Source organism: Bufo gargarizans, chromosome 6 (assembly GCF_014858855.1).
Source record: "Bufo gargarizans isolate SCDJY-AF-19 chromosome 6, ASM1485885v1, whole genome shotgun sequence".
Lineage (NCBI taxonomy): Eukaryota > Metazoa > Chordata > Amphibia > Anura > Bufonidae > Bufo > Bufo gargarizans.
This window is the reverse complement of record NC_058085.1, coordinates 100460529-100487612: the sequence shown is the minus strand read 5'-3', so window position 1 is coordinate 100487612 and position 27084 is coordinate 100460529. Positions and strand designations below refer to the sequence as shown.

Below are 27084 nucleotides of genomic sequence, written 5' to 3'. Positions count from 1 at the left end.
TATACGCACTGACTAGGTTGACGTTCTTTTACGTTAATAAAGTGTGTCTGAGGCCTCTTTCACACGGGTGTCGCGTGTGAGGGCCGGATAAGATGCGGGTGCATCACGGGAAAATGCACGATTTTTCAGCTCAAGTGCAAAGCGTTTTAATGCGTTTTGCACGCGCGTGAGAAAAATCGTCATGTTTGGTACCCAAACCCGAACCCGGACTTCTTCACAGAAGTTCGGGTTTGGGTTAGGTGTTGTGTAGATTTATTCATTTTCCCTTATAACATGGTTATAAGGGAAAATAATAGCATTCTTAATACAGAATGCTTAGTAAAATAGGGATGGAGGGGTTAAAAAAATAATAATAATTTAACTCACCTCATCCACTTGTTTGCGCAGCCCAGCTTCTCTTCTGTCTTCTTCTTTGATGTCTAGGAGGAAAAGGACCTGTGGTGATGTCACTGCGCTCATCACATGGTCTATCAACATGGTGATGGATCATGTGAGGGACCATGTGATGAGCGCAGTGACATCACCACAGGTCCTTTTCCTCCTAGGCATCAAAGAAGAAGACAGAAGAGAAGTCGGGCTGCGAGAACAAGTGGATGAGGTGAGTTAAATTATTATTATTATTTTTTTAACCCCTCCATCCCTATTTTACATGCTGCGATTTTCACACAACGCAAAAGTGATGCGTGAAAATCACTGCTCCTCTGCACAGCCCCATAGAAATGAATGGGTCCAGATTCAGTGCAGGTGCAATGCGTTAACCTCACGACTTGCACCCACGCGGAAATCTTGCCCATGTGAAAGAGGCCTAACTCAGGTGGACATACATACAGGGGCCCAGTATATAAGGGGCCACCTTGCAATAGGTTTCTACTGTATTAGATTCCATGAAAGCTTCTGACTCCATGAATTTTTTAGATAACAGCTATTAGAAAGATATAAGGGTTTGGCTACATGGTGATTTTGGTCGCCCGACAGCTGTTGTATCCCAAGGATCACAGTGCTAGCATAGAAATGAATAGAATTGCAGCACAACACATTTGCAGTCACTATAACCCTAGATTTTGCAAATCTGGGGTCAAAGTGACTGCAAATGTGTCTCGCTGCAATCCTAGTCATTGCTAGCACCACTACACTGCAATCCATGTAGCCGAACTCATGTAGGGAGAGTTCTACGATCTGCGGTTGGAGAGTAAAGGTCCTATATTCTACTCTCACAGGAGGCTTCCTTGTGGTAAGAATAGAGATAATTGAACAAGGAGCTTATGTTGGAATTGTAAATGAAGAATGAATTACATTTGTATACAGTATATTTATCATTTGTGGGAACACTTGCTCTTATATAGAATATGCACTATATACACGTTTATATATGACAAATTGGCTTTGGGCTATGGTACATAGCATATACAAGCTGTTAGTTTCAAAGTCCATTTCACTTCATGCAATCTCCAAATGTACATGATTTCATATTGTAAATTTTTGCAGTAGTCTCTCAACCTCTTTCCTTCTACTTCTGTGTGGGAGCCATCTGTATGAGCAGGCTGCCATTATGCACAAGAAGTGACTGAATGCTCTGGAATATAATATGCGTTATTACAAAATAATATACTGAGTATATTCTCTTCTCTACTCCAGTCGCTCTTTTTAAAGGATGCTAAGTGGCCTGTTCATCTTAATCTGTAGATAATACTGTACGTCAGCCTTAATCTTAAATTCCTTAAGCAACTCCTTAGACTTAATCTGCATGTGCTGAGCAAATCAACACAGTCACCTCATCCTTGCACAACATATAAATAGCCTCTGTCTTAGCATTGGGTGATTAATATGCATTTTCCAGTTCATGCTGGTTTGATTTGCCCCTCAGCCTCGCAAGCCGAGGTTTCTTGCTCTTTGCAGGCTTCACTATGTCCTTTCCAAAATCTTTTAGCTGTGATTGGTTATGGAAGCGGGTGTATCTTTTGCATCGGCATGAGGTCACCACTCGAATTTTGTATGTTCGCACTTCATTGTCGGGACACATGAGTTGAATGCGTTGGGTGTGACTGTGAGCTGGCACGCAACGGTAATCCATTGAGCTCTGGCGCCACCATTTTCCTCTGCCAATGGAATTTGGAAGGAGATGTGATGGCAAACATTGGCCTGAACAAACCAGCTCTTTCACAGGTTTGAGGCTGCGACACGGCCCATCTGTGATGTGCTGAGTAGAACGAAGCTCTCTGCAGCTAAATTCTGAGGGATCTGGAGAAGAAAATAAGAGAAAAAATACTTAGTATTGAAGGTTCAGTAATATTATTTATGTGAGGAATACAACTAATAGAGGCATTCTAGTGTAGCATAGTCTCAGGCAAAATATTCCTCCCAAATATCTAACTTTATTAACCCATTAACTAAATTCACAATTATACACAAGGGAGTATCATGAATCTTCTGGGCCATGATGCAAAATTTGTAACACTTGTTCCAACTTCCATAAACTCTAACAATAATGGTATCTTCTTATGTGGCAGAGGGGCTTTTGGAATTTCTCATACACCAGGGCCTGGTGCAACTGGTATTTCTGTACCCCTTATAGTTATAGCTTTGCTTGTACAAAATAGTGTCTTCACCGCTGAGGTAGCTTCTCAGGGTGATGCTCACTCCTTGTAAAGAGGTATCAGCTCCTTTTCACATGGTGAAGATATAGCTCTTGCCATACACCAGAAGATTAGCAAATTATGGAGTGAGAAAGGCCTAAGGGTCAAGCTATACTTCCCTAACTCAAAGTTGTCTACTTTAATGTTTGCTATGAAGCTTCCACTGCTTTATGTATGTTCATACTTAGAACTAGTTCATGTTCTTTTGAAGTACCTGGCTAATTAATAGCCTGAACATCTTCAAATGACATACATTCTGTGAGTTATTATTAAAGCAATAAAAAATCAGGTTCATATTAAGGTCTTGGGTAATTAGGCGCTTATACCAAAAGTATACAGCCTCATATCCCTTTCTTCCAAGAAGTACTGTATATCAAATGTGTAGTGGGCTCTAGTTCACTTTGGAAGCTCAGTTCTAGAGATAGGTGCGGGTCCCACGGGTGTGACTTGCACCTATCTGAGATTGGTGGCATATCGTAACAATATGCCATCAATGTCTGAAGTGAGAAAACTCATTTAAAATAACAAATGAAGTTATCCTCACTGCTTTCTCCAGCGCAGTTCTCTGCAATGCTGGTTCAGTCGTTCTACTGCTGCTTGGTTTCAAACTGCAAAGGTGATAGGATGGCATACAACATGTGGCTGCTGCAGCCAATCACCGCCCTCAGCAGTTTAGCCCCTTTAATTTATTATTTTACCTACTGATTGAACCGTAATTTATTATTTTACCAATGAAGTTGGCATATGATAGCAGCATCTACAGCTCCAGATCAAGTATACATGATCTGACAGCAAATGCAAAAGATACTTTTACAATTATTCAAGAATTTTGACACAATTTTTTTCCTTATTTCAAAGCGACTCAGTAGTCAGCTCTGCTGTTTGCAGAAATGATACCATTGATTGTAATAAAAGCAGATTCCAGGCCCCAGAAATTCTTCAATTTTTCATAATATTGGGGGTTAAGGGGAGGGGGATCTTGGCCAATTTTTGTACCCTTACTTGCTAATTATGTACAGCAGTTCCTCTACAGAGTGGAGTCTTTGTCATTTTTAATGTTAAAACCTGCTTTGGGCTGTTTGTATCTATTCAGATGCCCAAAATTTGGGGAACATCTATGAAAGATTATACGGGGATGCTACATCACCTTCATCTCAAGCCTATAGAATTATGGTGCGCGGTATCTTGGTGTCTAGTAGCATCCAAGAATAAACTCAGTATAACACAAGTATAAAATGTGCCAATGATGTCATCATCAAACAAAAAAAAAAGTCGAGCAGCTCCTCTTTCTGGTGGAGGATAACATCATTGGCACATGTGTACTAGTCATCTCCGCTGCTGGGGAAGCAGAGGCAGGTACACTTTGCAGGCCCTGATAGTGTAGACTATGACACAAGAGTTAGAATATTATCAATCATGGAGTCGGGGGAGGGAATCTAAGTGCAGAGTAGAAGAGCTCTTCTGCTCCAAAGGGCTCAGTCCTACACCTCGGTGCACCTAAGAACTAATTTGCATATTAATAAAAAGTCATTTTTCTCAATAATGGTGTGAAGAAGGAACATAAATGTTTAAGCACTGTTCTCCAGGGGCTGAGAGTGGTCTACATAAGCCTCTGTGGAAAGGAGTTTTTCTATTAGATTTTAGAATAATTTGCCTCAGATTACTCTAAACAATAATAGAGACGAAGATAGTTCACTTCTTACCCATTTATTTCCAATTCCGTTTTTTACCTAGTAAAATATATTCATTGTGATGTCATCTCTTATTTGGCCAGTGTCATAAGAATAAAACTTTAAATCTAATGTTGATACCATAATCTAGCTTTTCTATCTTTAAAACATTTTTAATAACACTAGTGAAAACAGTGTTTTATATCCACAACCTTGAGTTGGCATTTCTCTCATCAGCACTTATATGAATAGAAGGCAAATTTAATATAAAGTAAGCTAGAAAAATGTGTTTCATTTCTTAAAGTATATATTTTTTGCCCTACGGACATTACATCTAATTCAAATGCTTTATCAGATTAATGGGTTTGTAAATTCAACTTATCAAGCTTTCCAGAATTATGGAGCTGCATGGTCTAATGCTTCAAAGCACATTTTAAATGTGCCTTGTGGCCATTAGCACAGGCTTTACGTTATAAATAGTTTATTACACGTGCAGGAGTAAACACTACCAAATGCTCCATATAGATGTGGATTTCATGTTCTCAATATGGTAACCTCTATGAATTCTAGAATGGATTCCTACATTATGTTTAGGAATGCTTGGTTATTATAGCAAACTCGACCTATATGCATAGGTAGTGTAAAAAGGAAAAAATGCAATAGTATGTAAACCGGGGCAATTAAGCATTGCATCAGAGCATAGAGAACTAGAGGGGGCCACAACTGTCCATCTAGAAACCCCTAGAAATTCCCTACTTACCATTATAGAAGTAAGTGATAAAATTCTAACTTCTTAAACCACCACTAGAGGGTGCTCACTGCAGATATATTTATACATTGATTTAATGAGCATTGAGTTTATATAACTCAATGTACCCTTGAATATTCAAATTTTACTCCATAAAATTCCATTAACCTTCTTCACCTCATAATAGGGGGAGATAAGGATGGCATTACAAATTATTTTTTTCTTAAGGAGATAAGTCTGGCAACAACTTCCTCCCCTTTATCTGTTTAGAATATACAGGAGGACAGATGTATGGGGGCTTCTAAAGTTAGTTGTAAGTCGAACGAGCAATCGGCTGGCAGGAATCTCAACAGTATAGCCAGCTTTAAAATCAAATTATAATTATGTCCTGTAGGAAAAAACCCAATAATCAAAGATGCTAGCTGTCTCCTAGTTCTTTAATATACAGCTGATCTTTCCCTATTCTGATGCCAGCATGGTCAACGATTGGCATAGGTCTCAACACCCATCAGTGCCAGAGTGACACCTGTTTGTAACAGCTGTAGAAAACAGATGTTGGAAATCCAGTTTTTTTTCCTATATAGTTTATGTAGTGGTGCTGACAAAATTAGCTTTGTACGCTCAGAAGAGTAAGTCCCCAGCCTGGGACAGTTCATTAGAGTCCCATGCTTCCAATACCACCTCTGTGCTGATGGCACTGAAATCTTCCTCTCTGGCCAAGATGTCACTTCCCTGCTATCCAGAGTCCTAGTGTGTCTGTCAGCTAGAGTTTCGTTTTTCTCCTCCCACTTGATTAAACTTAGCATGGAAAAAACTGAAATCAACGTCTTTCCCTCATGTCACACAGCCCCCTACCTGACCTTTCCATTTTAGTTAATAGCATGACGCTTTATCCAGTCTCACAGGTCCACTGCCTGGGGATAACATTTTATTCTCCCTTGTCCTTTAAGCCACACATCCAAACCCTCACCTCAATCATCTCTCCTATTAGCTCCTTCCTCACCCCTGAGTCAACTAAAATGCTAGTGCATGCCGTCATCATCTCCCGCCTGGATTACTGCAACATTCTCCTCTTTGGCCTCCCATCTAGCACTCTCACTCCCCTCCAATTTATTCTCAACTCTGCTGTACAGTTATCCACCTCTCCCCTTGTTTTGTCTCTGCCATGATGCCATCCACGTGAGAATTCCTTCATTGGCTCTTCATCCACTGCAAGGTTTTTCACATGCCTCTCCTCTACTCTGGAACTCATTACCCTAGTAAATCAGACTCTCCCCCAACATCCAAACCTTCAAAAGTAACCTGAAAACCCACCTCTTCAGGAAAGCCTACCACCTACAATGAGCATGCTGCCACCCGCAGCCAGGCAAGCAGATTCCACCATAAATATGTACGCTTGGTTTAGCCAGCGGGAGATAGGCATTAACTTCAACATGACTAACTTTCTTTTCCTCAAAAAGAGCCAGCAAGGCAGAAGGACCTTTGGTGGGTACACGCACAAGACTGACAGGAGGGCGATGTGAAGAAATGTGATATTAGTTGACTTGTCCATCATTATGAAAAATTGAGGGACTTTTGAAAAAACAACGTTTGTGATGGTTGCAGATCTCCTCAGTTAAGATATGGCCGTTAAGGGATGTCCCTCAATTAAGTACACATAGCCTCAAATTGTCAAATTGTGACAGCTTTCTCTGGAAATGGCAAAATGACTCATATTCTTCAACTTTAAATCTGAAGCATTTTGCAGATGATTACGATACAAATCAATGATCTCAACCTTCTAGATTTGCTACAAAGCTATAAGATCTCCATTGCCTATTGCTTGTTCATAATGTAATATAATATGAGACTTGATACTGTCCCTTTAAGAAACAGTGAATAACACATGTATGTAGATTTACATGGCACTAAAATTGCTCAATTCAATCATCGCTTTATGCTAAATACATTTTCCCATGGTAGATCCACTTTCAACAAGAGAACACGTTAGTGCACTCTGGCTCCTGAGAAGCGACGTAGGCTGCAAAGCATGAACGCCAGTGTTGTACCCGCAACCCCTGCTGCTCTGTCACAATGTTTGCCCTCTTTGAGGTCACCAGTTATGATAACCCCTGGGTTCTTAATTCTCTTTGGTGGCAGTCAGTAGACTGTCAATGTAAATGCTTCACAGCATGGTCCCACACTCTCATTGTACTTTTACATACCACCAATGGACATGAAAGAGCCGGGCCATTTAATTGGCAGCATTTAAATGGATTGCCTTGGTTGAAATTAATTAAAAGCAGAATACAAACTGTACTGCAGTATGTGAAAAATCCATTCAATCATTTCCTGTGTGGGTGTTGAAGGCATTCTTATGCTGAGAATGATATCAGTGACTATGAAAGAACGTGTATTCTCCGCTGGAACACAGGAATCATTTATAACCAGAGTAAACTGTGGAAATTAGATTATGTGCATCCAGATTCTGTCTACAGACTTACAAGTCATAATACCACCATATCATTTTCCTGATGAAATGTGTAAACACCGGTTTTCCCGTGCGCAGGATGACGCTACGGCAGTATGTTCCTTTTCCACTGCAAATATTTAGACTTTAATTCCCTCAAAACACAGTAGTGATTGAGCCACCATTATTTAATGTGACCGGTAAAGGCTACCGGGGTTACAAAGCCATACTTGCATCATTCACAAAGACTATTCATATATGTAAAAGCCTATGAAACCTTTATAAACAGCTAATTATGATATTGCTGTACTTGGCTTTGGCAGGGGCTACAAGAGGTGGGGGTAAATTTATCAAAATGGGTCAGAGAAGCTCCAAGGTACCAAGGCAAAACATTTAAATGGCACCCATCAAGTTGAACTTGCAGTTCGATCTGTCAGCATCGTGTTATCATGCCATGATTAAGATTTTTCTGACCGAGATGCGTCGGCCTTAAATGTACACTGGATTTGTGGAGATGGATTTTTAATAATTTTCCAATAAAGCATCAAGATTTTATGTTCCTGTGCTGGACATTTACCTTTGTTTCTTGGAAAAGAGTACATAAGCCTACAAATCATAAGCAATGAAGTGCAGTATAGTTGCAAAATTGGGTATACAGGTGAAACTCGAAAAATTAGAACATTGTGCAAAAGTTCATTTATTTCAGTAATGCAACTTAAAATTAGAATATTTTGAAAAGGTTCAATATTCTAGGCTCAAAGTGTCACACTCTAGTCAGCTAATTATTCCATACCCCCTGAGCAAAGGGGACCCCTAAAATTGTGACCTTGAGGTTTCATAAGCTGTAAGCCATAATCATCCAAATTATAACAAATAAAGGCTTGAAATATCTCGCTTTGCATGTAATGAGTCTATCACATATATTAGTTTCACCTTTTAAGGTGCACCATATTAAATTTTTTCTGGTTTCATCTGTATATAAGGAGAGCTGCCCAATAGCTCCAGAGTAATGCAGATCACAATGTCTTTCTTGAGTAACTGCTTACAGTTTCAGTCATACTAACGTCTTCATCAGGTCAATGCAAAATAACATACAAGGTATTTCTAAAAATGGAAATTTTTCATTTGCACTGGACTTCAATGGGTTTCAGGACCATATGGTTTGAAGGTTAGCCATATTGAAGGACCAGCATACATATAGTATCATAACATGATTGCAATAAAGTTATGCCTATCCATAGCACCCCATGGTCCACACTGCCATAAAAAATATCATAATCCTAATATTTCTGAGAGCTGATACATAACAGGCAATCCCTTCTTTGATTATTTTGTAAATGACATGAAGACTTGTAAGAAGATAACATCAACGGAGGCCTATTATGTGGAACCATGGTTGAACTTAAGATATCATTTCTGAGAATAGGCAACTGTGGCATCACAGTCAAGCTGCATCAGAACATATCATGTATCGTTTCACCATGTCACATATAGACTATATTGGCCAACAGAAATGACTCTATAGGGGGCACTATAGGGGGTATTACTGGGACACAATGTGGGTATTACTATTGTGGCCACAGAAGGGAATTATTGCTGGAGGCCATCTTGAGGGCATTATTACTACTGGGAGCACCATTATTACTGGGTCCACTGTAGGGGGGGGGGACATTATTACATCTATTTTTTTTTCTGAAGTATAATATTTGGGGACACAGCTGGAACAGTACTGGGGGTGGCAACAGGATAACAATGTTGGGGCAGCTGGATGGGGAGTTTGTGTTGAGAAAGATAGATAAGTGAGGAACCTAAGACCTCTGTGTGGATGTTGGTTGAAAGTAGACCTATATGTTGTCTTCTATGCTATGTGTTTTCTTTGCTTGTCTTTGTACAATGTACTCTCTACACAATGTAACTTTCATGTGCCAATAAAGCCAGTCCACTGCTGCATCTTGTCAGGTCTGAAGGCTGGAGACTCTCAGAGATAAGTGTTATTGTTTACTACAATAGCCTGACAAATTGAAGTGATGAATGGACCTCCATTATCTGTATTATTACACAAGGCTCTCGCATCCTCAGAGATAGAGGCAATCCAAATATCCAGAAGTCATTAGACTTACCTTAGAATTTATGCCGCATTTAAAGAGGAATTAACCACTTTGCTGCTAGGAGTGACATACACTGGCTGTAATAACCTATGATCGCAGACAAACGGTGGCATTCAGGGGCATGGAAAACGTTTGCCTATTTAACATAGAGATAAGTGAAGGGATTAGGACGTTTACATTTGTCACCTGTGTGAATCACCTTTATTACCCGATAAAGAATTTGTCTTACTAGCCATTGTCTAAACTTCTTAAAAGAGCATTTATCAGTCACATCTAGGTCAGCAGATGCTCTATGATAATGATGCCTGGGTCTTAACCTCTCTGGGAATATAACCCAGAGGACACTGGTTACCATCCATCCTATTGGATACAGAGATAATATGTGAGATAATAAAGCCCACCAGTATGGTAAAGCCTGTAGTAGGTCGATTGAGCAGGTGATTGTCAGGAGGGAAGCGTTCCCTCTCGGCAATCGCCTGCTTACTAGTGGAGGACTGCAGCTATTACATGCAGTGATCTCCTCCTCAGCATCAGGAGGAAAGATCGTTATGCCATCGCTCATCCCTATGCTGTCTAGTGGTTCGCTGGCAGCAGATCCTAATTAGACAGCACAATCTGCCACCGGCAAACAATGATTTTTGAGCGTGCTTAAAAATCACAATTGCCAAATGACATGTTCAATTAAGGTTGTATTACACCAGCTGATTTTTTGGCACATGATTGCTAACGAGCGTTCGTATTAATGCTCGTTAACGATCATCTTGCTGTGTATTACTGCCGCCGATTGTCTGATGAACGAGCAAACGAGCATTCATGTGAACACTCGTTGGCAATCTGCCAAAAAATCTGCAGGTGTGATCCAACCTTAAGTATGAACATGTCTCAGTCTAGACATGAAGATGAGCTGTTGTCCTGAGAAATTAGGCTATGTCTGTGCTTCTTATAGAGTTGAATGGAGCAGCAGCACACAGCAAATTCTCCAGACACCTCCCCCATTACATTGGACATCAGTTTTGCCCAAAATGTTCTTCTATGTTACTACTGATTTTATCTACTACAACTCAGAAGCATGCCAATGACCAGGGCTTTCTTGTATGGTGAGAAGATATCCTGTCAGGTGTAGAAGGTCAACCCAATCATAGAAACAATTATGTGATCACCAAGGCATTAATTCACTACAAATATCCAGAATAATTGGGGGAGATTTATCAAACTGGTGTAAAGTAGAACTGGCTTAGTTGCCCATAGCAACCAATCAGATTACATCTCTCAGTTTTCTTAGCTATTTTGGAAAATGAAAGGTGGAATCTGATTGGTTGCTATGGGCAACTAATCCAGCTCTACTTCACACTAGTTTCATAAATCTCCCCCAATGAGTTTAGAAAAGGATATCCTTTTTTGATGGGAGTGTCCATTTAAAACAGGAAAAGAGCCGCAAATGTGGAGCTCTTCTTGTTTTATTAAGAAACAACGCGTTTCGGGGATCAGAGACTCCCCTTCATCAGGTTTCACAAACATATATGTTTGTGAAACCTGATAAAGGGAGTCTCTGATCCCCAAACGCCTTGTTTCTTATTAAAACAAGAAGAATCCATCCATTAAGACCGCTTCCACTAGTGATTTTGTGCCGATGCAGAACTTCTTTTTCCTTACTATGAATTTATTTTGGGGGACTGGACATCCCATTCAAGAGACTACAAAATCTGCGTCTGCAGTCCTGGTCTAAAGGTCTTATTTCCACTAAGTCTACAGTAGAGTTGTGCCTGCCGGAGCACAACCCTATAAGGTAAGTTTGGATATTTCTCACTCTGAAATTCTCATCCGGTTGAACATACTACCCTGTTGTGCGCTCTGTTTTTTCTCTATTCCCTGCTCTCGAGGGGAATTGAGATTTGTCCGTGGCTTAACAACCGTAGTCATTTCAATGGAGTTGTCAAGCAGCATGTATCTAGCAACCAGTCTTGCCACTAAAATGAGTGTCAAGGGATAGTTATGAGGGTGGGCAGCCATACGTTTCTCTACCTTCTACCTTCATATGTAAAGTGCGGTCTCATATTACACTTATGTGTCTTGTTGATATGGATGGAGGCTATTTAGTGTCAATCTACAAGATTCCTTATTGATTTCTATACTGAACTAATATTTTCTTATGTCCTATCAATGTTTAAGAGATCTCATACCAAAGGCTGGTCGTCACATAACCTGAAAATACATCTAGTTGGATGTGTCTCCTATCAAAATATATATCCATCCACCATGGCCATGGGGACCATAAAGACCCTTCTATATGAAAAAAGAGAGAGATAAGTAAGCACAACATCTTTGCTTATGTGGGAACGATGCAGAGAGGAAAGTGTCTGGTTTCATGATACATGATTATCCACATTACAGCATCAGTGATCTATGGTGATCTAAGTTTCATTTAGTAGACCTTCATGGAGGATACAGAAGTTATGACTATATTATGGTTTTATGACAAGGTGTCACTTTAAAAGTTCCCAACTTTGTTCATTTTTCCAGTGATTCTTGCTCTATCTAATCAACATGGAAGGTCATCTAAGCCGTGGGTCTTTAGTAATCTCCTCACCAGACATGGACTAATGCTTTCCATGTTTCATCCTCGATATTAGGTTAGGAATAGAGTTGAGCGAACACCTGGATGTTCGGGTTCGAGAAGTTCGGCCGAACATCCCGGAAATGTTCGGGTTCGGGATCCGAACCCGATCCGAACTTCGTCCCGAACCCGAACCCCATTGAAGTCAATGGGGACCCGAACTTTTCGGCACTAAAAAGGCTGTAAAACAGCCCAGGAAAGAGCTAGAGGGCTGCAAAAGGCAGCAACATGTAGGTAAATCCCCTGCAAACAAATGTGGATAGGGAAATGAATTAAAATAAAAATTAAATAAATAAAAATTAACCAAAATCAATTGGAGAGAGGTTCCATAGCAGAGAATCTGGCTTCCCGTCACCCACCACTGGAACAGTCCATTCTCAGATATTTAGGCCCCGGCACCCAGGCAGAGGAGAGAGGTCCCGTAACAGAGAATCTGTCTTCATGTCAGCAGAGAATTAGTCTGCATGTCATAGCAGAGAATGAGGCTTCACGTCAGCCACCACTGCAACAGTCCATTGGCATATATTTAGGCCCAGCACCCAGGCAGAGGAGGGAGGTCCCGTAACAGAGAATCTGTCTTCATGTCAGCAGAGAATTAGTCTGCATGTCATAGCAGAGAATGAGGCTTCACGTCAGCCACCACTGCAACAGTCCATTGGCATATATTTAGGCCCAGCACACACACAGGCAGAGGAGAGAGGTCCCGTAACAGAGAATCTGGCTTCATGTCAGCAGAGAATCAGTCTGCATGTCATAGCAGAGAATGAGGCTTCACGTCAGCCACCACTGCAACAGTCCATTGGCATATATTTAGGCCCAGCACACACACAGGCAGAGGAGAGAGGTCCCGTAACAGAGAATCTGGCTTCATGTCAGCAGAGAATCAGTCTGCATGTCATAGCAGAGAATGAGGCTTCACGTCAGCCACCACTGCAACAGTCCATTGGCATATATTTAGGCCCAGCACCCAGGCAGAGGAGGGAGGTCCCGTAACAGAGAATCTGTCTTCATGTCAGCAGAGAATTAGTCTGCATGTCATAGCAGAGAATGAGGCTTCACGTCAGCCACCACTGCAACAGTCCATTGGCATATATTTAGGCCCAGCACACACACAGGCAGAGGAGAGAGGTCCCGTAACAGAGAATCTGGCTTCATGTCAGCAGAGAATCAGTCTGCATGTCATAGCAGAGAATGAGGCTTCACGTCAGCCACCACTGCAACAGTCCATTGGCATATATTTAGGCCCAGCACACACACAGGCAGAGGAGAGAGGTCCCGTAACAGAGAATCTGGCTTCATGTCAGCAGAGAATCAGTCTGCATGTCATAGCAGAGAATGAGGCTTCACGTCAGCCACCACTGCAACAGTCCATTGGCATATATTTAGGCCCAGCACCCAGGCAGAGGAGGGAGGTCCCGTAACAGAGAATCTGTCTTCATGTCAGCAGAGAATTAGTCTGCATGTCATAGCAGAGAATGAGGCTTCACGTCAGCCACCACTGCAACAGTCCATTGGCATATATTTAGGCCCAGCACCCAGGCAGAGGAGGGAGGTCCCGTAACAGAGAATCTGTCTTCATGTCAGCAGAGAATTAGTCTGCATGTCATAGCAGAGAATGAGGCTTCACGTCAGCCACCACTGGAACAGTCCATTCTCAGATATTTAGGCCCCGGCACCCAGGCAGAGGAGAGAGGTCCCGTAACAGAGAATCTGTCTTCATGTCAGCAGAGAATTAGTCTGCATGTCATAGCAGAGAATGAGGCTTCACGTCAGCCACCACTGCAACAGTCCATTGGCATATATTTAGGCCCAGCACCCAGGCAGAGGAGAGAGGTCCCGTAACAGACAATCTGGCTTCATGTCAGCAGAGAATCAGTCTGCATGTCATAGCAGAGAATCAGGCTTCACGTCACCCACCACTGCAACAGTCCATTGTCATAAATTTAGGCCCAGCACTAGTGTTGAGCGGCATGTCCCATATTCGAATTCGCGAAATTTTGTGAATATTCGAAAGAATATTCGTAAAATATTCGCGATTATTCAAATTCGTTATTATTTCGCATATGCGATAATTCGAATTATCGCATAATACATATGCTATGCAAAATTCACATGTGCGCTAATGAAATCGCCTTACGAAGATTCGCAACTCAATTCAATCACTAATGTATGAATGCAATGCCCTTTGCCTCTGTTCTGGGACAAGTGTAGATATTCGCATGTGCGCTAATAAAATCGCCTTACGAAGATTCGCACCTCAATCACTTTCTAGGGAATGTGAGACTTTTGGGAATCAATCGAGATACAGTGGGGGGTGATGACAGTAGTTGACAGAGTACAGATCAATGTAATCTGTAAGGTGGAAAGTAAAATAAAAAATACGAATATTCGTAAATCGAATTTTACGAAGTTCTACGTATTCGCGAATATGGTGCTATACTATATGAATGCACAGGCCTTTGCCTCTCTGTTCTGGGGACAAGTGTAGATATTTGCATTTGCGTTAATAAAATCGCCTTACGAAGATTCGCAGCTCAATTCAATCACTAATGTATGAATGCAAAGCCCTTTGCCTCTGTTCTGGGACAAGTGTAGATATTCGCATGTGCGCTAATAAAATCGCCTTACGAAGATTCGCAACTCAATTCACTAATGTATGAATGCAAAGCCCTTTGCCTCTGTTCTGGGACGTGCCGATATTCGCATGTGCGCTAATAAAATCGCCTTACGAAGATTCGCAGCTCAATTCAATCACTAATGTATGAATGCAAAGCCCTTTGCCTCTGTTCTGGGACAAGTGTAGATATTCGCATGTGCGCTAATAAAATCGCCTTACGAAGATTCGCAACTCAATTCACTAATGTATGAATGCAAAGCCCTTTGCCTCTGTTCTGGGACGTGCCGATATTCGCATGTGCGCTAATAAAATCGCCTTACGAAGATTCGCGCCTCAATCACTTTCTAGGCAATGTGAGTAAGATCTGAGCTGTTGGACCTTTGGGAAACAATCAATTATATGTGTACTGTAATTTTGTGGGGGGGGGGGGGAAACAAAAAACGAATATTCGTTTTTACGAATATATAGCACTATATTCGAAATATTCGCGAAATCGCGAAGTTGCGATATTCGCGAAAAAAATTTGCTTTTCGAATATTCGCGCTCAACACTACCCAGCACCCAGGCAGAGGAGAGAGGTCCCGTAACAGAGAATCTGGCTTCATGTCAGCAGAGAATCAGTCTTCATATCATAGCAGAGAATCAGGCTTCACGTCACCCACCACTGTAAGAGTCAATTTTCATAAATTTAGGCCCAGAACCCAGGCAGAGGAGAAAGGTCCCGTAACAGACAATCTGGCTTCATGTCAGCACAGAATCAGTCTTCATATCATAGCAGAGAATCAGGCTTCACGTCACCCACCACTGCAACAGTCAATTGTCATAAATTTAGGCCCAGCACCCAGGCAGAGGAGAGAGCTCCCGTAACAGAGGATCTGGCTTCATGTCAGCAGAGAATCAGTCTGCATGTCATAGCAGAGAATGAGGCTTCACGTCACCCACCACTGCAACAGTCCATTGGCATATATTTAGGCCTAGCACACAGGCAGAGCAGAGAGGTCCCGTAACAGACAATCTGGCTTCATGTCAGCAGAGAATCAGTCTGCATGTCATAGCAGAGAATGAGGCTTCACGTCACCCACCACTGCAACAGTCCATTGGCATATATTTAGGCCTAGCACACAGGCAGAGCAGAGAGGTCCCGTAACAGACAATCTGGCTTCATGTCAGCAGAGAATCAGTCTGCATGTCATAGCAGAGAATGAGGCTTCACGTCACCCACCACTGCAACAGTCCATTGGCATATATTTAGGCCTAGCACACAGGCAGAGCAGAGAGGTCCCGTAACAGACAATCTGGCTTCATGACAGCAGAGAATTAGTCTGCATGTCATAGCAGAGAATGAGGCTTCACGTCAGCCACCACTGCAACAGTCCATTGGCATATATTTAGGCCCAGCACCCAGGCAGAGGAGAGAGGTCCCGTAACAGACAATCTGGCTTCATGTCAGCAGAGAATTAGTCTGCATGTCATAGCAGAGAATCAGGCTTCACGTCAGCCACCACTGCAACAGTCCATTGTCATAAATTTAGGCCCAGCACCCAGGCAGAGGAGAGAGGTCCCGTAACAGACAATCTGGCTTCATGTCAGCAGAGAATTAGTCTGCATGTCATAGCAGAGAATGAGGCTTCACGTCAGCCACCACTGCAACAGTCCATTGGCATATATTTAGGCCTAGCACACAGGCAGAGCAGAGAGGTCCCGTAACAGACAATCTGGCTTCATGACAGCAGAGAATCAGTCTGCATGTCATAGCAGAGAATCAGGCTTCACGTCAGCCACCACTGCAACAGTCCATTGTCATAAATTTAGGCCCAGAACCCAGGCAGAGGAGAAAGGTCCCGTAACAGACAATCTGGCTTCATGTCAGCAGAGAATCAGTCTTCATATCATAGCAGAGAATCAGGCTTCACGTCACCCACCACTGCAACAGTCAATTTTCATAAATTTAGGCCCAGAACCCAGGCAGAGGAGAAAGGTCCCGTAACAGACAATCTGGCTTCATGTCAGCAGAGAATCAGTCTTCATATCATAGCAGAGAATCAGGCTTCACGTCACCCACCACTGCAACAGTCAATTGTCATAAATTTAGGCCCAGCACCCAGGCAGAGGAGAGAGCTCCCGTAACAGAGGATCTGGCTTCATGTCAGCAGAGAATCAGTCTGCATGTCATAGCAGAGAATGAGGCTTCACGTCACCCACCACTGCAACAGTCCATTGGCATATATTTAGGCCTAGCACACAGGCAGAGGAGAGGTTCATTCAACTTTGGGTAGCCTCGCAATATAATGGTAAAATGAAAATAAAAATAGGATTGAATGAGGAAGTGCCCTGGAGTCCAATAATATATGGTTATGGGGAGGTAGTTAATGTCTAATCTGGACAAGGGACGGACAGGTCCTGTGGGATCCATGCCTGGTTCATTTTTATGAACGTCAGCTTGTCCACATTGGCTGTAGACAGGCGGCTGCGTTTGTCTGTAATGACGCCCCCTGCCGTGCTGAATACACGTTCAGACAAAACGCTGGCTGCCGGGCAGGCCAGCACCTCCAAGGCATAAAAGGCTAGCTCTGGCCACGTGGACAATTTAGAGACCCAGAAGTTGAATGGGGCCGAACCATCAGTCAGTACGTGGAGGGGTGTGCACACGTACTGTTCCACCATGTTAGTGAAATGTTGCCTCCTGCTAACACGTTGCGTATCAGGTGGTGGTGCAGTTAGCTGTGGCGTGTTGACAAAAGTTTTCCACATCTCTGCCATGCTAACCCTGCCCTCAGAGGAGCTGGCCGTGACACAGCTGCCTTGGCGACCTCTTGCTCCTCCTCTGCCTTGGCCTTGGGCTTCCACTTGTTCCCCTGTGACATTTGGGAATGCTCTCAGTAGCGTGTCTACCAACGTGCGCTTGTACTCGCGCATCTTCCTATCACGCTCCAGTGCAGGAAGTAAGGTGGGCACATTGTCTTTGTAGCGTGGATCCAGCAGGGTGGCAACCCAGTAGTCCGCACAGGTTAAAATGTGGGCAACTCTGCTGTCGTTGCGCAGGCACTGCAGCATGTAGTCGCTCATGTGTGCCAGGCTGCCCAGGGATAAGGACAAGCTGTCCTCTGTGGGAGGCGTATCGTCATCGTCCTGCCTTTCCCCCCAGCCACGCACCAGTGATGGACCCGAGCTGCGTTGGGTGCCACCCCGCTGTGACCATGCTTCATCCTCATCCTCCTCCACCTCCTCCTCATCCTCGTCCTCCTCGTCCTCCAGTAGTGGGCCCTGGCTGGCCACATTTGTACCTGGCCTCTGCTGTTGCCAAAAACCTCCCTCTGAGTCACTTCGAAGAGACTGGCCTGAAAGTGCTAAAAATGACCCCTCTTCCTCCTCCTCCTCCTCCTCCTCCTGGGCCACCTCCTCTTCCATCATCGCCCTAAGTGTTTTCTCAAGGAGACATAGAAGTGGTATTGTAACGCTGATAACGGTGTCATCGCCACTGGCCATGTTGGTGGAGTACTCGAAACAGCGCAACAGGGCACACAGGTCTCGCATGGAGGCCCAGTCATTGGTGGTGAAGTGGTGCTGTTCTGTAGTGCGACTGACCCGTGCGTGCTGCAGCTGAAACTCCACTATGGCCTGCTGCTGCTCGCACAGTCTGTCCAGCATGTGCAAGGTGGAGTTCCACCTGGTGGGCACGTCGCATATGAGGCGGTGAGCGGGAAGGCCGAAGTTACGCTGTAGCGCAGACAGGCGAGCAGCAGCAGGATGTGAACGCCGGAAGCGCGAACAGACGGCCCGCACTTTATGCAGCAGCTCTGACATGTCGGGGTAGTTGTGAATGAACTTCTGCACCACCAAATTCAGCACATGCGCCAAGCAAGGGATGTGCGTCAAATTGGCTAGTCCCAGAGCTGCAACGAGATTTCGCCCATTATCACACACCACCAGGCCGGGCTTGAGGCTCACCGGCAGCAACCACTCGTCGGTCTGTTGTTCTATACCCCGCCACAACTCCTGTGCGGTGTGGGGCCTGTCCCCCAAACATATGAGTTTCAGAATGGCCTGCTGACGTTTACCCCGGGCTGTGCTGAAGTTGGTGGTGAAGGTGTGTGGCTGACTGGATGAGCAGGTGGAAGAAGAGGAGGAGGAAGCCGAGAAGGAGGAGGTGGCAACAGGAGGCAAAGAATGTTGCCCTGCGATCCTTGGCGGCGGAAGGACGTGCGCCAAACAGCTCTCCGCCTGGGGCCCAGCTGCCACTACATTTACCCAGTGTGCAGTTAGGGAGATATAGCGTCCCTGGCCGTGCTTACTGGTCCACGTATCTGTGGTTAGGTGGACCTTGCTACAGATGGCGTTGCGCAGTGCACACTTGATTTTATGGGATACTTGGTTGTGCAGGGAAGGCACGGCTCTCTTGGAGAAGTAGTGCCGGCTGGGAACAACATACTGTGGGACAGCAAGCGACATGAGCTGTTTGAAGCTGTCTGTGTCCACCAGCCTAAATGACAGCATTTCATAGGCCAGTAGTTTAGAAATGCTGGCATTCAGGGCCAGGGATCGAGGGTGGCTAGGTGGGAATTTACGCTTTCTATCAAATGTTTGTGAGATGGAGAGCTGAACGCTGGCGTGTGACATGGTTGAGACGCTTGGTGACGGAGGTGGTGGTGGTGGTGGTGTTGGTGGTACATCCCCTGTTTGCTGGACGGCAGGTGCCAACGTTCCTCCAGAGGCGGAGGAAGAGGCCGAGGCGGCAGCAGCAGAATAGGCCGAGGCGGCAGCAGCAGAAGAGGTAGCAGGGGGAGCCTGAGTGACTTCCTTGGTTTTAAGGTGTTTACTCCACTGCAGTTCATGCTTTGCATGCAGGTGCCTGGTCATGCAGGTTGTGCTCAGGTTCAGAACGTTAATGCCTCGCTTCAGGCTCTGATGGCACAGCGTGCAAACCACTCGGGTCTTGTCGTCAGCACATTGTTTGAAGAAGTGCCATGCCAGGGAACTCCTTGAAGCTGCCTTTGGGGTGCTCGGTCCCAGATGGCGGCGGTCAGTAGCAGGCGGAGTCTCTTGGCGGCGGGTGTTCTGCTTTTGCCCACTGCTCCCTCTTTTGCTACGCTGTTGGCTCGGTCTCACCACTGCCTCTTCCTCCGAACTGTGAAAGTCAGTGGCACGACCTTCATTCCATGTGGGGTCTAGGACCTCATCGTCCCCTGCATCGTCTTCCACCCAGTCTTGATCCCTGACCTCCTGTTCAGTCTGCACACTGCAGAAAGACGCAGCAGTTGGCACCTGTGTTTCGTCATCATCAGAGACATGCTGAGGTGGTATTCCCATGTCCTCATCATCAGGAAACATAAGTGGTTGTGCGTCAGTGCATTCTATGTCTTTCACCGCTGGGGAAGGGCTAGGTGGATGCCCTTGGGAAACCCTGCCAGCGGAGTCTTCAAACAGCATAAGAGACTGCTGCATAACTTGAGGCTGAGACAGTTTCCCTGGTATGCATGGGGGTGATGTGACAGACTGATGGGGTTGGTTTTCAGGCGCCATCTGTGCGCTTTCTGCAGAAGACTGGGTGGGAGATAATGTGAACGTGCTGGATCCACTGTCGGCCACCCAATTGACTAATGCCTGTACCTGCTCAGGCCTTACCATCCTTAGAACGGCATTGGGCCCCACCATATATCGCTGTAAATTCTGGCGGCTACTGGGACCTGAGGTAGTTGGTACACTAGGACGTGTGGATGTGGCAGAACGGCCACGTCCTCTCCCAGCACCAGAGGGTCCACTAACACCACCACGACCATGTCCACGTCCGCGTCCCTTACTAGATGTTTTTCTCATTGTTATGGTTCACCACAACAACAAATATATTATTTGGCCCAATGTATTGTATTCAAATTCAGCGGGATATAAATTTGAGGCCTAGTATTTAGGCGCTGGGTGACCGGTATGGATTTAGTGACAGAATTAGACTTGGAAATGCACAGAAGCGTGTGTGTGTGAAGTTATTCTGAATGACCCAATGTGCACCTTGAATATTATATACCCTTTTAGGGATAGATTTCAAATAGCTCTGATATAGCAGAAACCACTAAATTATGAAATTGCTAAATTGGGAATTGTACTTCAACCCAGAACAAAAAATGTGCTTTGACGGACACTAAATATCTTGCCCAGCAACAACAGTACAGCGGTGGGTAACGAGAGATTTAGAGGGAATTAAATTTGAGGCCTAGTATTTAGGCGCTGGGTCACCGGTATGGATTTAGTGACAGAATTAGACTTGGAAATACACAGTAGCGGGTGTGTGTGAAGTTATTCTGAATGACCCTATGTGCACCTTCAATATTATATACCCTTTTAGGGATAGATTTCAAATAGCTCTGATATAGCAGAAACCACTAAATTATGAAATTGCTAAATTGGGAATTGTACTTCAACCCAGAACAAAAAATGTGCTTTGACGGACACTAAATATCTTGCCCAGCAACAACAGTACAGCGGTGGGTAACGAGAGATTTAGAGGGAATTAAATTTGAGGCCTAGTATTTAGGCGCTGGGTCACCGGTATGGATTTAGTGACAGAATTAGACTTGGAAATACACAGTAGCGGGTGTGTGTGAAGTTACTCTGAATGACCCTATGTGCACCTTCAATATTATATACCCTTTTTGGGATAGATTTCAAAGAGCTCTGATATAGCAGGAACCACTAAATTATGAAATTGCTAAATTGGGAATTGTATTTCAACCCAGAACAAGAAATGTGCTTGACGGACACTAAATAACTCGCCCAGCTACAGCACTAGGGACAGATTTAGCTGGATATAAATTTGAGGCCTAGTATTTAGGCGCTGGGTGACAGGTATGGGTTTAGTGACAGAATTAGACTTGGAAATACACAGTAGCGGGTGTGTGTGAAGTTATTCTGAATGACCCTATGTGCACCTTCAATATTATATACCCTTTTAGGGATAGATTTCAAATAGCTCTGATATAGCAGAAACCACTAAATTATGAAATTGCTAAATTGGGAATTGTACTTCAACCCAGAACAAAAAATGTGCTTTGACGGACACTAAATATCTTGCCCAGCAACAACAGTACAGCGGTGGGTAACGAGAGATTTAGAGGGAATTAAATTTGAGGCCTAGTATTTAGGCGCTGGGTCACCGGTATGGATTTAGTGACAGAATTAGACTTGGAAATACACAGTAGCGGGTGTGTGTGAAGTTATTCTGAATGACCCTATGTGCACCTTCAATATTATATACCCTTTTTGGGATAGATTTCAAATAGCTCTGATATAGCAGGAACCACTAAATTATGAAATTGCTAAATTGGGAATTGTACTTCAACCCAGAACAAAAAATGTGCTTTGACGGGCACTAAATAACTTTCCCAGCTACAACAGGACAACGGTAACGAGAGATTTAGAGGGATTTAAATTTGAGGCCTAGTATTTAGGCGCTGGGTGACAGGTATGGGTTTAGTGACAGAATTAGACTTGGAAATACACAGTAGCGGGTGTGTGTGAAGTTATTCTGAATGACCCTATGTGCACCTTCAATATTATATACCCTTTTTGGGATAGATTTCAAATAGCTCTGATATAGCAGAAACCACTAAATTATGAAATTGCTAAATTGGGAATTGTACTTCAACCCAGAACAAAAATGTGCTTTGACGGACACTAAATATCTTGCCCAGCAACAACAGTACAGCGGTGGGTAACGAGAGATTTAGAGGGAATTAAATTTGAGGCCTAGTATTTAGGCGCTGGGTCACCGGTATGGATTTAGTGACAGAATTAGACTTGGAAATACACAGTAGCGGGTGTGTGTGAAGTTACTCTGAATGACCCTATGTGCACCTTCAATATTATATACCCTTTTTGGGATAGATTTCAAAGAGCTCTGATATAGCAGGAACCACTAAATTATGAAATTGCTAAATTGGGAATTGTATTTCAACCCAGAACAAGAAATGTGCTTGAACGGACACTAAATAACTCGCCCAGCTACAGCACTAGGGACAGATTTAGCTGGATATAAATTTGAGGCCTAGTATTTAGGCGCTGGGTGACAGGTATGGGTTTAGTGACAGAATTAGACTTGGAAATACACAGTAGCGGGTGTGTGTGAAGTTATTCTGAATGACCCTATGTGCACCTTCAATATTATATACCCTTTTAGGGATAGATTTCAAATAGCTCTGATATAGCAGAAACCACTAAATTATGAAATTGCTAAATTGGGAATTGTACTTCAACCCAGAACAAAAAATGTGCTTTGACGGACACTAAATATCTTGCCCAGCAACAACAGTACAGCGGTGGGTAACGAGAGATTTAGAGGGAATTAAATTTGAGGCCTAGTATTTAGGCGCTGGGTCACCGGTATGGATTTAGTGACAGAATTAGACTTGGAAATACACAGTAGCGGGTGTGTGTGAAGTTATTCTGAATGACCCTATGTGCACCTTCAATATTATATACCCTTTTTGGGATAGATTTCAAATAGCTCTGATATAGCAGGAACCACTAAATTATGAAATTGCTAAATTGGGAATTGTACTTCAACCCAGAACAAAAAATGTGCTTTGACGGGCACTAAATAACTTTCCCAGCTACAACAGGACAACGGTAACGAGAGATTTAGAGGGATTTAAATTTGAGGCCTAGTATTTAGGCGCTGGGTGACAGGTATGGGTTTAGTGACAGAATTAGACTTGGAAATACACAGTAGCGGGTGTGTGTGAAGTTATTCTGAATGACCCTATGTGCACCTTCAATATTATATACCCTTTTTGGGATAGATTTCAAATAGCTCTGATATAGCAGAAACCACTAAATTATGAAATTGCTAAATTGGGAATTGTACTTCAACCCAGAACAAAAAATGTGCTTTGACGGACACTAAATATCTTGCCCAGCAACAACAGTACAGCGGTGGGTAACGAGAGATTTAGAGGGAATTAAATTTGAGGCCTAGTATTTAGGCGCTGGGTCACCGGTATGGATTTAGTGACAGAATTAGACTTGGAAATACACAGTAGCGGGTGTGTGTGAAGTTACTCTGAATGACCCTATGTGCACCTTCAATATTATATACCCTTTTTGGGATAGATTTCAAAGAGCTCTGATATAGCAGGAACCACTAAATTATGAAATTGCTAAATTGGGAATTGTATTTCAACCCAGAACAAGAAATGTGCTTGAACGGACACTAAATAACTCGCCCAGCTACAGCACTAGGGACAGATTTAGCTGGATATAAATTTGAGGCCTAGTATTTAGGCGCTGGGTGACCGGTATGGATTTAGTGACAGAATTAGACTGGGATATGGCCAAAAAATGAACAGACTATTGCTGGTTAAATGCACTTGGTGTGACAGCTTCACCCTGATGTAGGCTTTAGCCAAAAAACAACCACACCATTGAGGGTTAATGCACTTGGTGACAGGCGCAGCTTGCCCCTGATTTTGTATATGGCCAAAAAATGAACAGACTATTGCTGGTTAAATGCACTTGGTGTGACAGCTTCACCCTGATGTAGGCTTTAGCCAAAAAACAACCACACCATTGAGGGTTAAATGCACTTGGTGACAGGCGCAGCTTGCCCCTGATTTTGTATATGGCCAAAAATGAACAGACTATTGCTGGTTAAATGCACTTGGTGTGACAGCTTCACCCTGATGTAGGCTTTAGCCAAAAAACAACCACACCATTGAGGGTTAAATGCACTTGGTGACAGGCGCAGCTTGCCCCTGATTTTGTATATGGCCAAAAAATGAACAGACTATTGCTGGTTAAATGCACTTGGTGTGACAGCTTCACCCTGATGTAGGCTTTAGCCAAAAAACAACCACACCATTGAGGGTTAAATGCACTTGGTCGCAGCTTGTGCTGGCGCACCACAAGACACAAAATGGCCGCCGATCACCCCAGAAAAATGAGACTGACAAACGGTCTGTGCAGCCTAAAAACAGTGAGCAATTGAGGATCAGCAGCTCAATGATCCACAGCTGCAGATCGATCAGTTAATCAAGTCCTTTGGAGGAGTTAATCTGCCTAATCTCGCCCTACTGTCGCAGCCGCAACCTCTCCCTACGCTAATCAGAGCAGAGTGACGGGCGGCGCTATGTGACTCCAGCTTAAATAGAGGCTGGGTCACATGGTGCTCTGGCCAATCACAGCCATGCCAATAGTAGGCATGGCTGTGACGGCCTCTTGGGGCAAGTAGTATGACGCTTGTTGATTGGCTGCTTTGCAGCCTTTCAAAAAGCGCCAAGAAAGCGTCACAAAAGCGCGAAGAAAGCGACGAACACCGAACCCGAACCCGGACTTTTACGAAAATGTCCGGGTTCGGGTCCGTGTCACGGACACCCCAAAATTCGGTACGAACCCGAACTATACAGTTCGAGTTCGCTCATCCCTAGTTAGGAATTACATTACCCATGGGATCCACTGAAAAAATGATTGAAATGTTTCTGTGCATTTGATGGTTGAGTGCACTCTTTGGTCAACCTCCAGCAGAGGACTAAACACATGTACTACCAGTGCTCTCCACCTTTTACCCATACACAATCAAGGTACTGATATCATACTGGACCAATAATGTGTTGTTCCGCCCAAAAGACCAGAACAGGGACAAATATATGATAACTGATGAGATCTTTTACAGAGAAGAAGCATATCATGGCATCATCTCTCATTGATGTACATATTTGATGCATATGTCCTCTCATGTAGCAGAGCTGAGTCTGTAGATAAAGCAGAGCTAAGCTTATTTCTCTCAATGTTCTATAAAATCACAGTGCTTGTTCTTGGGTGTCTTAAAGGACAGTCTGCTACCCCATTACAAAGTGATATAACAGTGCAATGCCAAATTCAGTTCTGCTACATCTGCATATATCATGTAAATAAATATTCCCCATTCCCATGTAATATTCATTTTACATATCAGGCAAATATATTATCAAGAGACATATATGTCATCTTATTGCACCACCTGGTCTTAATTATAGAATGGAAATTAGAACTGTACTGTGTATATAATGACCCTGATGAATGTAGGTTAAAGAGGAATTCTACATCAGCCTATCTTCTGATTTATCGTAGTTTGAAATTCCCACCACTCAAATGATTACATTACTGCACCCTGTGATGGTAAACTGCTCTGCATACTGGAAGCATAGTATGACCTCTGTGGGTGTGCACCCTAGAGACACGCTGTGCCCCCCCTGGGGTACATGTACCAAAGGTTGAGAACCTATGTCATAAAGAGCAGTCCACTGACAGTATTGTCAATATTCCATACATACTTCCTCAGATCAGCGGCCTCTTGTAACTTTGTAATCATTTACTACACTATTATAAATTAACCAACTTTCATCTTTTAGGGTACGGCTACTTGGCGACGTGTCGCACGGCAATAAAGTCACGTGACATTTCATGCAATGCATTTTAATGGCGTGACAACTGGATGTGCGACATGCTGAAACTGCAACAAGACAATCACGAAAAATCCATCCAAGTCAGATTTTTTGTGTGACTTTTGCGTTGCAGTCGCAGCATGTCACATAAAATACGTTATATGAAATGTCGCCATGTAGCCATTCCCTTTAGTGTCACGTGACATACACATGTCGCCGTGTAGCCGTACCCTAAAACCCTTCACCTTTTAAATAAATATACGTACGCATCTGCACAAAAATATTACGGATTTAGCAGAGCTGAATTTGTCATATCTCATTTGTAACCAAAAAGTTATAGTTTTCCTTGCAGTTCTATGTAAAAACTACAGGTTTTCATCTCGCAATGAGGTGTGGTAAGTGACATCTTCTTCTTAAACTCTAAATTTTAATTTTGCCAGATATAACCAAGTCAGCTCTGCTACATGTATAAGGAAACAACAATGTTGAAGTTTGAAACTTTCTGTGTGTAGTTACCTGTTGGGTCTGTGGATTGGTGCAGGTACCTGCCCCCATGTTTAGCCTGGTTCAGCGTGTAGTTGTCGCTGGTGATGGTCGCTTCTACGACAACCTCTGCATTTTCGATGTTTCCTGGAATGATCTCTGTGGCATCGTTTTTAAGAGATGGCCATCCCAGCACAGGATGGAGGACAGTGTGGATCAGCAGAAAGGCACAGGGTACAGCCAAAGCAAAGTACATGATGCTGCTTCTCTGATGCTTCCAGCTCAGTCAAGGATGTTCCTCAGACACAAATTATTCTCCTTTTTTAAATCTTTTTCTTCAGCCGGGCCAGCCAA

General features: G+C 43.6%; 1 protein-coding gene across 1 annotated transcript; it reads right to left on the bottom strand.

Moving 5' to 3' along the window:
• Positions 1–689: 689 nt before the first annotated feature.
• SOST (sclerostin) lies at positions 690–27084 on the bottom strand. Its single transcript, XM_044298716.1, has 2 exons — positions 26764–27084; positions 690–2238 (listed from the first exon to the last, which is right to left on the bottom strand). The coding sequence occupies exons 1-2, from the start codon at positions 26984–26986 to the stop codon at positions 1820–1822; spliced, it is 642 nt and encodes a 213-aa protein (XP_044154651.1). The 5' UTR covers positions 26987–27084; the 3' UTR covers positions 690–1819.

Coding starts and splice junctions, on each gene's coding strand:
- SOST (XM_044298716.1), bottom strand. CDS start 26,986: ATGTACTTTGCTTTGGCTGTACCCTGTGCCTTTCTGCTGATCCACACT. Junction 2,239..26,763: donor CCAATCCACAGACCCAACAG/GTAACTACACAC, acceptor TTTCTTCTCCAG/ATCCCTCAGAATTTAGCTGC.